We start from the raw sequence: 12356 nt of genomic DNA on the forward strand, positions 1-12356 counted from the left end.
CTGCAGAGAGGAAACATCAGCTTATTGTGGCACTTGTAGGGCAGAACAGGATGAAATAGACCCCTTGGAGGAAGCACAGTGCACTTAACAAACCCAAAATAATTTTCAACTCTGTCAAAATGATTGGATATGATCTGAGGGTGACCTATTGGATAATGTTTCGTGCACTGAACAGTGGGGTAAAGACTTGTAAAATCATAGTATCTGATCTTTTCATCTCCACCATCATCAACCTTGTGGTACAGTTTCATTGCATTAGTCCTCCCCCCAAACAACGCGTCTCTAGGGTCCAGAGGCTCAGGCTTTTTGTATTTGCGCATAAAGTCCTTGACTGACTGATCAGTCGACTTTAATGATGACCAATCACACCCCCACATGACCACGGCATTAAGACCATAATGCATTCTTAGAGCATTCACCTTCTCACAACTTGCATGATACAACTCGCCATATGACAGCTTGGCGGCAGGGTTAACATCACTCTCCGGGTAGCAGCGGAGACAACCGTGATAGAAACACCCAAAGAATTCATATGCAGTTCTGCTGGAAGCATCAAATCCATCCACAAAATAAGGTCCTACTTTTTGTTCACCGCCTCTGAGAGCATGCTTGATAACAATGTTTTGTTTCGTATTGAAGCCATTCAAGAGACACGTCTGAAAATGTCTTATTCTGATCAACATGCGCACCGTGATGAGTCAGTGCCAGGGTGTCTTTTGGAAGAAACAAGGTTTTGAAAATCCCCATGCAGTATGATGCCAGGGTGGCGTGTGAAAATGGATCAATCTGCGTGCACTCCATCAAGGTCTCGCGGTATATTTTACAAGCCATTCTCAACACTTCGACATCATTAATGCAGTACTTACGCATTTCAGCCTGTAAATCAAATGGTTTCTCGCAGGCAGGCTTGTACCACACCATAAATTTCTCCTTTTCAAATTCAGACATTTTTTCATACCCGTAAAAAGACGGGGCAGGATAAGGACCTACATAGAATTCGTCAGCCCTTGTGTTAAATGTGTGTGGAAAGAAGCCTTTTTCAAGGTCCTCGAATCCCAAGGCAGAAGGCAGAGAGCTAAATGAGTCCATCCATCTCTGATCATAGGATTTGTCATACATTAGAACGACACGACTCCCTCTCATTGTTACACCCGGAGCAATACCCTGTTTAACGAGGTATTCCAGGAGAATATAGCTTTCGAAACCCGAAGAATTATGGGCTATAAATGTATCGCCACGGTATTTAGGCCTTCTGTAGTGGATACATGAATTAAACCTGATTATAAAAACACATCGAGGCAACGAAGACCAGCTTACACTCAATATTAATATGAATACACAACATACACGCAACAAAGACACGCTTACACTCATGAATGGAAAATTGGAGTTTCTGGTGTTTCTGGTGTTTCAGGCCAAGTTTCTGGTTGAATTGTTTACAGCGTCATGTGTCACTAAACCTGACAAGCGAGCTCTCACTCTTAACTGAAGACGAGGAATGCAGCTCCAAAGAGCAATAACACGGCAGTTAAAGAGCGACAGTGGAGAATGCAGGACAAAGCTGAAAGAGAACTTCCTGTTATTGGACTGTTGAAGTGGGAGAGGACAAAGGAGTGAGAGCAGTAGGTGAGAACACAGAGGAACGCTGTTATTTAATGTGGGAAATCTAAATTTGGGTTAGCAAACCTGGGGAAAAGAAAACTGACTGCTTAAGTGGGAAAATTGTGAAGGAGTCTGAAACACTGCAAATAGAAACATACACAAAATCACACACACAAGCAGAAAATGTATTAACCTTACTAACACTTACAAATACAAGAGAGCTCATGAAGATTAGACAACATCTTCAGCATGTGAGTCTGTTTATCATCTTGTCCAAGTCACTTAGTGTGAAGAAAAAGTGATACAAAGATCATTGGACTCATAGCAAAGTAGTTAAAAATGATCCAGTTATAGCAGAGAAATGTGTAGGAAAGGCAGCTTTGAGAACATGTCCTGGTGGATCTGCAGCTCCACTGCACAGACATCGATTAAACCTGACTAATAACACACATGCAATGAAAATCAGCTTGTTATCTTTCATCAGTGTTAAAATAGTGTGAATGTAACACACTTAAACCCTGAAGTTGAGGAATAACTCAGGGACGTTGAGATATGACTCAGTATGCAAATGAGTTGAATGACTGGGGACAGGAACAGAAAAAGGAGAACTTGTGTTTCCTGTCTGACTGGATGAGTGAAGCTTGCACTGAAACACACACTGTGACTGTGTGAGAAGAAAGGCTTGGTAACAGACAGGATAATTAAATAAAGTGGTCAGGTCTGTGACTACGTGCAGTCGTCCAGATTTGGAAAAGAAATTTAGAATTTAGTGATGATAGATGGTTATAACGTCTTTAGAAAGGGCTTAATGAGAATATCAATGGTGTGCAAAACTGTGCAGCTTTTAACAAGATTTTCTGTGTATTGAGCAGGTGAGACTATGTCAGTTGACCTCAGACTGTCAGGACGCTGAAGAACTTGAGGCAAAACTTTTCTGTGATTAAGATTTTTGGGGTTATTGTTTTAGTGATGGGTTGATTCTGTCGGTTAGGTTTGGGTTGTTTTCTTATTTTAATAGAGGGAGTTTTATTAAACATGGACATGGTTAGAACTGGGCCCTTTAACATTGTAACAGTGCACTTAGAGAAAACCTGTCAGGTGATGATGTTTTGTGCTCTGATGAGCTAATAATCAGCTCTCTTTTTCTCATTTTTGTTCTAAGCAGGCCTGAAAGATTGAATTAACAGCGCTGTAAAAATTTTCGGGAGAACAAATATAAGGTGAGCTTTTCCAGATTACAACTGGCTGAGGAAAAGCTGACCTGTGGGGACCTGATCAGGTTGTAAGTCCCTGTCTAAAATGATTGCAGCGAGTCAATCCAGTCCAAGAGCATAAAGAACTCTTTTCCTAAAAAACAAAAAACAAAACAAAATAAAACAAATGAATGAGCTCACGTTGCTGAGGGTGGAGAATCTGATTATTTGCGCAGGAGTCTCCACCCTCAGCAATATCTGGTGTGAATGTGTGTGAATGGACTGTGACTGGACTGACGATGTGGACTAAAGGTTGGACTGACTGGACACTGAGATAAAGACTGGACCAAGAGTAGGATGAATAAATGCTGACAAACAATTCACCATGCTGGCAAGAGAAAGGGGATGCTTTGCTTTGCTTTGCTTTGCTTTTGCCATGAGCAGGAGGAGCGCAAGACTTAATTCTGGGGCTGCTTATTTTGGGTTGCCGATGTTTGCTTTGAGAAAATTCTGTTTTATTGACTGGGTGTAGATTATGGTAGTACATTATATAGTGGGGGAAATACCAGATGCTAAAGGGGAGAAAATGTTGGATGTTACTCATGTTACTATTAACAAAAGCAGGCCACTGTAGAAGTCAATTAAATTTGATAGAGGAAAATAATTACAAAGACTTGTCCAAGTGACCAAGGTTTTTTTCCCTTTCCCCCCCCTGCCCCCCCCCCCCCCCCCTTCTTAAATAGACAACCATCATATCTCACAGTATAATAATATTGAACGGGTTGCATTGTTGCATTTTGTCATGTTTCTCAGGTCTTTGTCTGAATGTCCTATGAACATTACCTGTCTTGTTCTCATGTTGTTGCTAAGGATTGTCTCATTGCACTGAAGTCACACTGGGTTAAATATTTACACTTGGGTTTTAAGGGGTATTTTTTTTTTATTTTTTTTTTTTACGGGTTGTACGGAAGCCCCAAACGCAATTTCATTGTTCTTTGACAATGACAATAAATAAATACTTGACTTGACTTGACTTTTAAACAGTAAATTATTAAAACAGCAGCAAAGTAACGAAAGCATATATATTTTGGGTAAGTCTGATAAAGTAAAATAAAATGTACCATTACATTAAGAGGAGCAGGAAACTAACGGGAGTCCAGTCCTGACGGTGGATTACACTAGGACTGAGGACCTGATTGAGCGTGCCACCGGCTTCAGTGACAGTAACCTCTGGCTGGACTGGGTGGCTCAAAATGCTAAAGAACAACATGTATCTGATTGTGTTGCCTGTGCTTCAGCTAGACCACGTTTGTTCACGGAGCCCGCACCACTGTATCCAGAGGACAAGTGGGGCTATGACTGCATGTTGCGGTTGACTAGAGAAGCGGTGAGCACTGGCAACTGGACTATCTTGTCCAGCTTATTTCCCCTAATTCACAAGCAAACACAAGTAGGACCATTCATGCCCAAACGAAACAACTACACATGCTTTAAATTCTCAACGGATACGGATACGGTAACGGATACGGAGGGGCTGAAAACTCTGTCTAAAACCATGCATGAGCACTCGGGAATTGACAATCCGCTGGACAGCTGGATGACCTCAGTGTTTGGGAAATGGAAGGGGTTTTTCATGTCTGCAATGTTTTCTACTGCCACTTTTTAGCGATACTGGTCACCTGCGGTTGTTGTCTCATTCCTTGCGCCAGAGGACTGCTGGAAAAGGTAATAACGAGGGCAGTGGACCCCAGAACGGTCGTTCCAGTGGCCATGATGCCATTGATGGACTTAGAAGCGGCCAAATGGGCCGAGGAGTGACACAACACGAAGTGTGGTGACCTTTCTTTTTGAAAGGTCAAGAGAGGGAATGTGGGAATAAAGAAAATACTTTACTGCTACAATATAGCCTTCATCATTAACATTGCATTAAAATGTTTATTAAAGCTACTGGCATTAGACTAAAACTTTTATTAAAGGTGCAGCTATAATCATTGTATACACACATTGCATATTGTGCTCATGACAGAGTTGATGCTCAGTCTATTCAAGGTCTTAAGCTTCGTTGGGCACGATGTCCCGATGATCTATTGTGTAAGTGACTTGGAGCAGCAGAAGGTTAAACCGCATACACGCTTACAAACACAAATGATTTAAACATAGGCCAGGCCGAGGGCCTGGAATTCATTTTGCTTCTAACTGCATTTGAGCTGCCTAGTAACAAGTGACAGAAGAAGAGTCAAGAAATTGTAAGTCCCCAGGAATCATCTGGAAGGTGAAACAAATTGTCATGTATGGAAGAATGTGACAGAAAGAGGAACGTCTCTGTCTGTTTTTATGCTGATATGGTGATGGTGTATATCTTACCCTGGGTGTGTTTAATAAAATTAAAAGTGTTGCTCACACACATAAAGAACATTGAGATCAAGTAAATTAAGATTAATTAAAGATTAAGTAAAGTTAATATAAAGGACAGAGCCCAGAACATGATATCTTGAACCAACTTTGAATAATTAAGGGAACAATAGATGCACACAGTAGATTATTGAGGTGTAGCAGAGAGAGGCGTTTTGTTTTCTATCCTTTACAGGAGAAGATTTCAGGACCACAGCGACTACAGGGGTGGCGAGAATCCTGGAAGCCCCAGACCGAACGGAACCAACCAGAGAAAGGGGAACCAAAAGAAGCACAGAGCACAGAGAACCATAGTTCCAGAAAATGTGTTGTTTAGGAGATTAAAAGCTCGTTAGACACAGGTTAAATGTGAGCATAAAAGTAATGAAGAGTAATGAGAGGGACTTTAGGAACAGTTGCAGGATTTCTATGTTATGTAAATTGCCCAAACACAGTATTCAGGCCGGATATGCTCTACACGTTAAAGGGGGCAAAGAAACCAGGACTAAGTTTGGAAGATGAAATGGGCTAACTCTATGGAGGATGTTTCCAAAGATTGACAAAATAATCTAGGGCCTTTTACCAGAAAAGCTGATTGTATCTGTTTGGAGTTTACAGTGAGCACTGAGGGAAGTCAGGAGTGGGTTTAAATTGGGATTCTGGGTAAAAAAAGGGGGTGTAGGAAGTAGATTTAGGACATTTCACATTTCACAGGTGCTGTCTTAGAGCTTGATTTATTTGTTGTGGATAGAAGTAATTATGACGGAATAATAAGGAAACATTGAAAACATACAACCCGTTGAGGGGACAGATAGGGTTGGGCAATTGAAAGGTTTCATTTTGTTTAGCATAATCTCTTTTGTTATATTTTAGCCTTTTAACATGCAGGTAAACTTAATGGGATAAATTAGGAATTATGTCGTGTTTCTTAGCAAACACGAAAAGGGGGAGAACTGTCATGTAATTAATATATTCTTAGTGCTTATTTTCTGATTATATAGTTTTATGTACTTTAATAATGAAGGTTTGTAAAGCAAGGCCACTTTTGACTCACAAACTAAGTGCTCAGCCAGACTGAAAAACAGGAAGTTAGTGTAGAAATATACAAGCATATTAATAAATACAGGAAGCCAGACAGAAAAGAGGAACTTGTACCATATAAGGAGTTGTTGAAACTGTGTGACGTGTAAAGTACCAAAATAACACCTATATAAGACACATTTTTAGATTCTAATGTTAGAGATCCTGCAACTGGCGAGACCTCTTCCCTCTGACCCCTCCCCAAACCCTCAAACCCTCCTACCCACCTCGACATACAAACTCTGTGTGGCTTCACGTGTTCTGTTGATGTTTACATGATCGAAATAACTTGAACACAAACAAAAACAAACAAAGAGGAAGACCGCACCGGAAGGAAAAAACTACAAGTCCCAGCATCCTCTGTGTTTAGGGAGCAGCAGTGAAAGTGAAAGTATTGAGCCTCCGTTGAGAGGAGGAGGAAGGTGGAGCTGAGGCAGGTGAGTGTTTACATGAATATGTTTCTTCTTACGACATAAAATAATTCCACGCTGTTCGTGTCTGTGGGTGAAATGTGAGGCCGGTCGGCTCCTCTGAGCGCTGGTTTCCTGTAAGTAGAGAGGAAGTGAGTTTAGCTGAGCCTCCGTTTAGTGTGAGAGAGCAGGAGGAGAGTGAGAGCTGTGCTGAGGCAGGGTGAGTGTTAACACCGCTCTGACATTACTGTGTCTCTGTGGCGGGAACAACAGGCTCCTTCAGTGGAGGCAAAAATAATCAGACTTTGGTTTTTCAAAGGAAACAACTTTATGTCGGAAGTTCCCGCACGCTCATTGGATAACGATGTGTCAATCTCGAGCTATTAGCCAATGAGCGTGCGGATTCACAGAAAGACCCGCCTTTATCACGGGACTTTAAAAACTACAATGGCGACAGAAACTCCGTGAGTGGAGTTCAGGGTGACGTTATGAAACTGTGACGTTTGAGCCACTTCCTGTTCTCAGTCCCAGCGTCCTGATCACCGAGGTTTCTGTTGCTCTGATATCTGATATTGATTATATTTCATTTCATTTCTTTATTTATTTCACACGTGGTTCAACAGTGTTTTGTTTCCTACATACAGATCCTCCTTCCCATTAATATAACACTGCACCCATGGGTGAAAAGGAACAGGAAGAAGAAAAAATTCTTCTCAGCACCTGCCCCCTATCTGCAATGTAATTATTCTTACAAGAGGGCGCCAACAACCCAAAAATCCCTCTAACATGTATCTTTATGTAACAATGCAAAACTAAACAACAAATCAGGATAATCAGCAATATACAGCACTACTAAATGTCAATGACGATTTTTCCTTCCACATTTAGCCCAAATTACTTTCATGTTCTTCATATTGATTTATCCTTTTAAGTATGTAACACATTCTAAACAGGCTGTAGCATAAACATCAAACACAGCTGAAGCAGTTTTTGGATGGTTGGCTTCAAATGATCCGTTGGTTTGAAAAGTAAAAACAATTTAAAAAAAGGTGAAGCTGATGCAGGGTGAGTGTTAACACCAGGACTTTAGAGGGAAGAAGAGTCACAGCATGTTGTTGACGGGTTGTTGTTCAATCGGGGGAAGACATCTGAATCATTGCAGGGGGAATGGCTTTCACAACTTTAATGAATTTACTCTGAGTACATGATATGCCATAATTATCTATGAATTTGTTATATGTTAACACATTTCCGTCATTGTCTAAAAGGTGTAAAACCGTCCAAATGCCATGATCCATCCAATCCTTATAAAAGATGGATTTTCTTTTATCGTATACATCTGTTGTTCCAAATCGAATTTGTATGTGGAGAAAAAATATGCTTGTGTATCATTTTCCAGTACTGGAGAACCTGTTTGTGAAAATTGGATAATTTAATTTGGAAATTTCAAAGTCGCACTTTATAAGAAATTCAATGCCACCCAGCTTCTCCAAAATTACTTTGGGAAAATAAAACCAAATACTGTTTGAATTATTTATGAAAGATTGCAACCATTTGAGTTTGATGGAACCATCATTGCTTCAAAATCAATCGCATTCAAACCTCCTTCTTCAAATGACTTCACTATATCATTCTTCCTAACATAATGTTGCTTGTTTCTCCAAATGTAATTGAAATTAATTTGATTTATATTATTGATTAGACTATTGGAAACATATAAACATTGTGATGGATAAATCAATCCAGAGATACCTTCTGTTTTAGTAAGCAAGACACGTCCAAAGATGGAGAGGTGTCTTTGTAGCCTGTAATCTTTTTGATTTCTGGGTAATTTGCTCAAAATGTAGATTTTCTCTATTATTTGTGTTCTTTGACATTATAATACCCAAATATTTAATGTCAGTTTTAACAGCTATGTTAAGAGAGCTACTAGGTCACAATCACGAATAGTTAATAATTTGCATTTTCTAATATTCAGGTACAAACCAGAAGCCTTTGAGAAAAGTGAAATTTCATTCATGTTCTATAAAAACTGACGATTCCTCGTCTAACATTAAAGCGTTTAGATGTTCCAAAAGGTAAAGAAACAGAACTATTGAGTCAGAGTATAATAAAGAAATGAAATCTATGAAGTTTTGTTTACCAAAACCAAAATAGGGTAGAGCTTTTAAAATAAAAGGAAGTTCGACCGTATCAAATGCCTTATAAAAGTCTAAAAAAAGAATCACACCATCATCTTCAATTAAGTGATTAGAATCCAGTAGATCTACAACCAATCTAATATTATTGGTCGTAGATTATCGATTAGTCTTTTATCTTTACCAGGTTTGGGAATAAGGGAGATAAGACCCTGTTTCATTGTCGTTGCTAACATTTCATTACTAATGATTTCAGTAATAGTTTTGAAGAAAAATTCTTTTATTTCTTTCCAGAAGAATTTATAAAAGATTGCAGTCAAGCCACCCTGACCAGGAGCTTTGTCCATTTTCAGTTTGTTTAAGGCTTGATCTCAGTCATGCAGTGATATATCAGAATCACAAATTTCTCTGAATACAGAATCGATTTTTGGAGTATAAGGTTCAATCTGATCAAAAAACTTAATGAATCAGTGATTAAATATTTCGAGGAGAATAAATTTGAGTAAAATTTATGTTTTTCTTCCGCTACAGTCTTATGATTTGTGCATTCTTCCCCATTTACGATTAATGTATTAATAGATTTCTTTTCTTGCCTCCGTTTCTCCAAATTGTAGAAATATGAAGCACTTTTTCAGCTTCTTCTATCCATTTTGCACGAGCTCTAATGTAAGCTCCATGAGCCTTTTTCTTGTATAGATCATCTAATTGAGTAAAGACAACAGGGATTTCTTATCAGCCTCTGACATAAAATGTCTATTACAATAGTTATTTATATCGTAAAGTAATTTACTTTCAAATTCCTTCTGTTGTCTACTTTTCATTTTACTAAACGTAATTGAAAATTCTCTAACTTTAAATGAAAAAATTCCCATCTATGTATGTAATTGCCAATTGTTACGTTGTTGTAAATGTTATGGAGGAGCTCTTTAACTATCTTAACATACCCGTCATCAATTAATAGATCTGCATTTAATTTCCAGTAATCTTTTTTAAACTGCGTTTTATTTTCAGGGTTAAGTTTAAAAGTAATAATACTGTGATCTGTCAACGGGGCTGCTGAGATGGAAACATGTGAAACATCTATATAGTAAAGTCGACCCAACCACAGTATGGAATACCAGGAGTGCCATAATGAATTAATTAAATGCACCATTGAATAATAAATTAAATGTGACAATAATAAATTTTAATTTGAAATAATTAATTAAATAAATAATTTTTGACACATTTAATTAATTATTTATTTATTTCACGTTTTAATTAATTATTGCCACATTTAAATAATTATTTAATGGTGTATTTAATTAATTCATTTTGGCACAGTTGACTCCTTCAGGTCTCACCATAAATTTATTTTATCTGTCAACCTCACCCATCAAACCCAGGGGGCGGGGTTAACGCGGATCGAGTCAGAACCATTGCTTTGGCCTGGTGGCCATTGTTTTTAGAAGGCGTTACTGCACACCAACAACTGCCATGTGGAAACTAACAGAACTGAACTTTGAAAAACCCTGTTTGTGTCTCACCAAATACCGTTTTAATATTTTTTAGCCGAAAATGTAGCGGTTTAATCTTCAGATGTCTGTGAGCTGAGAAGGACGTGAAGCGAGCAGTTTATCCCAGAGCTGAAGCTGCTCTGTGTGCAGAGATGAGCTCAGATTCCTGCTGTGATTGATCAACAGTCACAGAAATGTAGACTTGTAGTTATTACTGCAGTATGGTCACAGCAGATACTGATAAACATGTATTATGAGGATGGATGATCAAGTTTCTCACTCTCTCCTTTAAATCTCAGTTTTTTCTTCTTCACAGTTTATCTGTTAATTTATTAATGAATAACACTGAAAGAGTTTCTGTTATATTTCCCCTTGAACATCAGCTTATTAGGGCGGCATTAGGAAATAGCCCCCCTCCAAAGAATGAATAAATGAATGATGATAATAATAAAATGATTCAAAAGCAGAGCTCAGAGTGGTAGAATGGTCAAACATGGATCCACGGGTGGTTCAACTGCATTTGGTGACGTGACTAAAGCAAATCTTTCAAATAATCCCACCATCAACGGGATGTTGTCTCCTTTACTACGGTTACTTTACTTGGTCACCGTGTGAATTTCTTTGAAATGAACCAAATTCTTTTATTTGTCGGTTGTTGCATATTTAACCTCTACAGTCAGGAAAGGAGGAGATGAGGCCTCAACAATGTTGGGTTGTAGCTGTGGTTCAGGTTAGAGTGAGTGTCCATGGAATAAATGTAAGTCAGTGAACTGGAAACATGACTGTGTTCAAACTTTGTTTCCTTTTTATAATGAGTCTAATCAAAGGTGGACAGAAGTATCTCCACTGTGACTTTTCTGTGTCACCATCAGAGCTTCTGCACAGTGTGTTTCTGGGGCAGATAACATTGCAGCATTATGGAGACATTATGGAGACAAAAAGAAAAGCGTCTGGACTTCTTTAAGTTAAACTTAAAGAAGTCCAGACGCTTTTCTTGGACTGTTCAGTGTTGAGTCTCATTCACACACTCCCTCAGACTCTTCACACACACTGATTTGCTGACATAAACACACTCCTGTGTGCTCTCTTGGCTTCACACACACACTGAGGACCATCTACAGACTGTGAGCTCCGTCTTCTTTGTCTTTGGAGCCGAACTCTGACAAAGTTAGGAACAAAACTTTCTCCAGCGTGTGAACTTTCCTCCTAGACTCAGTCTGAGCAGTCAGACCACATATTTCTAAAGCAGCACATGAAGGTGTGGCTCACACACACACAGGTGAAGGAAACAGCTGCAGTATTAAAAACTGCTTCACTGTCTACAAATATATGAACTGAATGTTTCTTTCAGGCTGTAAAAACCTTATTTATCCTCCATTACAGTCCTGCATTCAGAGCATTACTTCTGTTATATTAGTACATGTATTTTATTCTGATGAACACATGAAACTCTGAGCTGGATTGAATCCATTGAATCAGAGTCCAGGACTCAGACTAAACACACTGAATGTGTCCTGAGCTCGGCCGCTGTTCCACAGTAACTGCTGTCAGAGTCACTGTTACTGAGTTAGCTTAGCTAGCAGAGCAGCTAGCAGTTAGAGTATGAACTCTGTAAGCAGTCAGCTCGGTCCTGGACATGGTTACTGACATAAAGCTGCTCTCTGCAGCCATGTTTGACCTGCTGCTTTGTAGGACTACAGTAATGGAGGATTTGGAGGCTGAACTGGGCTCTGTGACACTTTTTGTAGTGAACTGATGAAAGCTGCGTCTCAGATGGATGTTAGTCCAACACATCAGACACGACCTCTGCAGCTCTCAGTTGATGTGCACATGAATGATTTGTGTTTCCTCTGCAGGTGAAGGTAGAAAGTGTGTGTGAGCTGATGTGAACTGAGCAGCATGGATCAGTGTGAGGACAGAGAGGAGGGAGTCCCTCCCTCTAAAAGCACTCTGTGTGGGGAACATGAGAGCCAGACCAAAGCTCAGAGGTGAGATGACCATCTCTAACTGTCCATGACTCTTCTCCATGTCACAGCTCAGCACTCA

The 12356-nt window shown here is 39.4% G+C and overlaps 1 protein-coding gene across 1 annotated transcript in view; it reads left to right on the forward strand.

Moving 5' to 3' along the window:
- LOC147336420 (protein NLRC3-like) overlaps positions 1–12356 on the forward strand; it is a 95483-nt gene that overhangs the window by 68796 nt on the left and 14331 nt on the right. The window contains exon 2 of the mRNA XM_086287090.1: positions 12167–12298. Coding sequence (XP_086143216.1) covers positions 12210–12298 — 89 coding nt within the window. The 5' untranslated portion in view covers positions 12167–12209. The remainder of the gene's footprint in view (positions 1–12166; positions 12299–12356) is intronic.

This window comes from Aulonocara sp. 'chitande type north' Nkhata Bay, linkage group LG3, assembly GCF_057382095.1.
Source record: "Aulonocara sp. 'chitande type north' Nkhata Bay isolate Kocher_YH1m ecotype deep benthic linkage group LG3, A_spYH_male_GT1.1, whole genome shotgun sequence".
Lineage (NCBI taxonomy): Eukaryota > Metazoa > Chordata > Actinopteri > Cichliformes > Cichlidae > Aulonocara > Aulonocara sp. 'chitande type north' Nkhata Bay.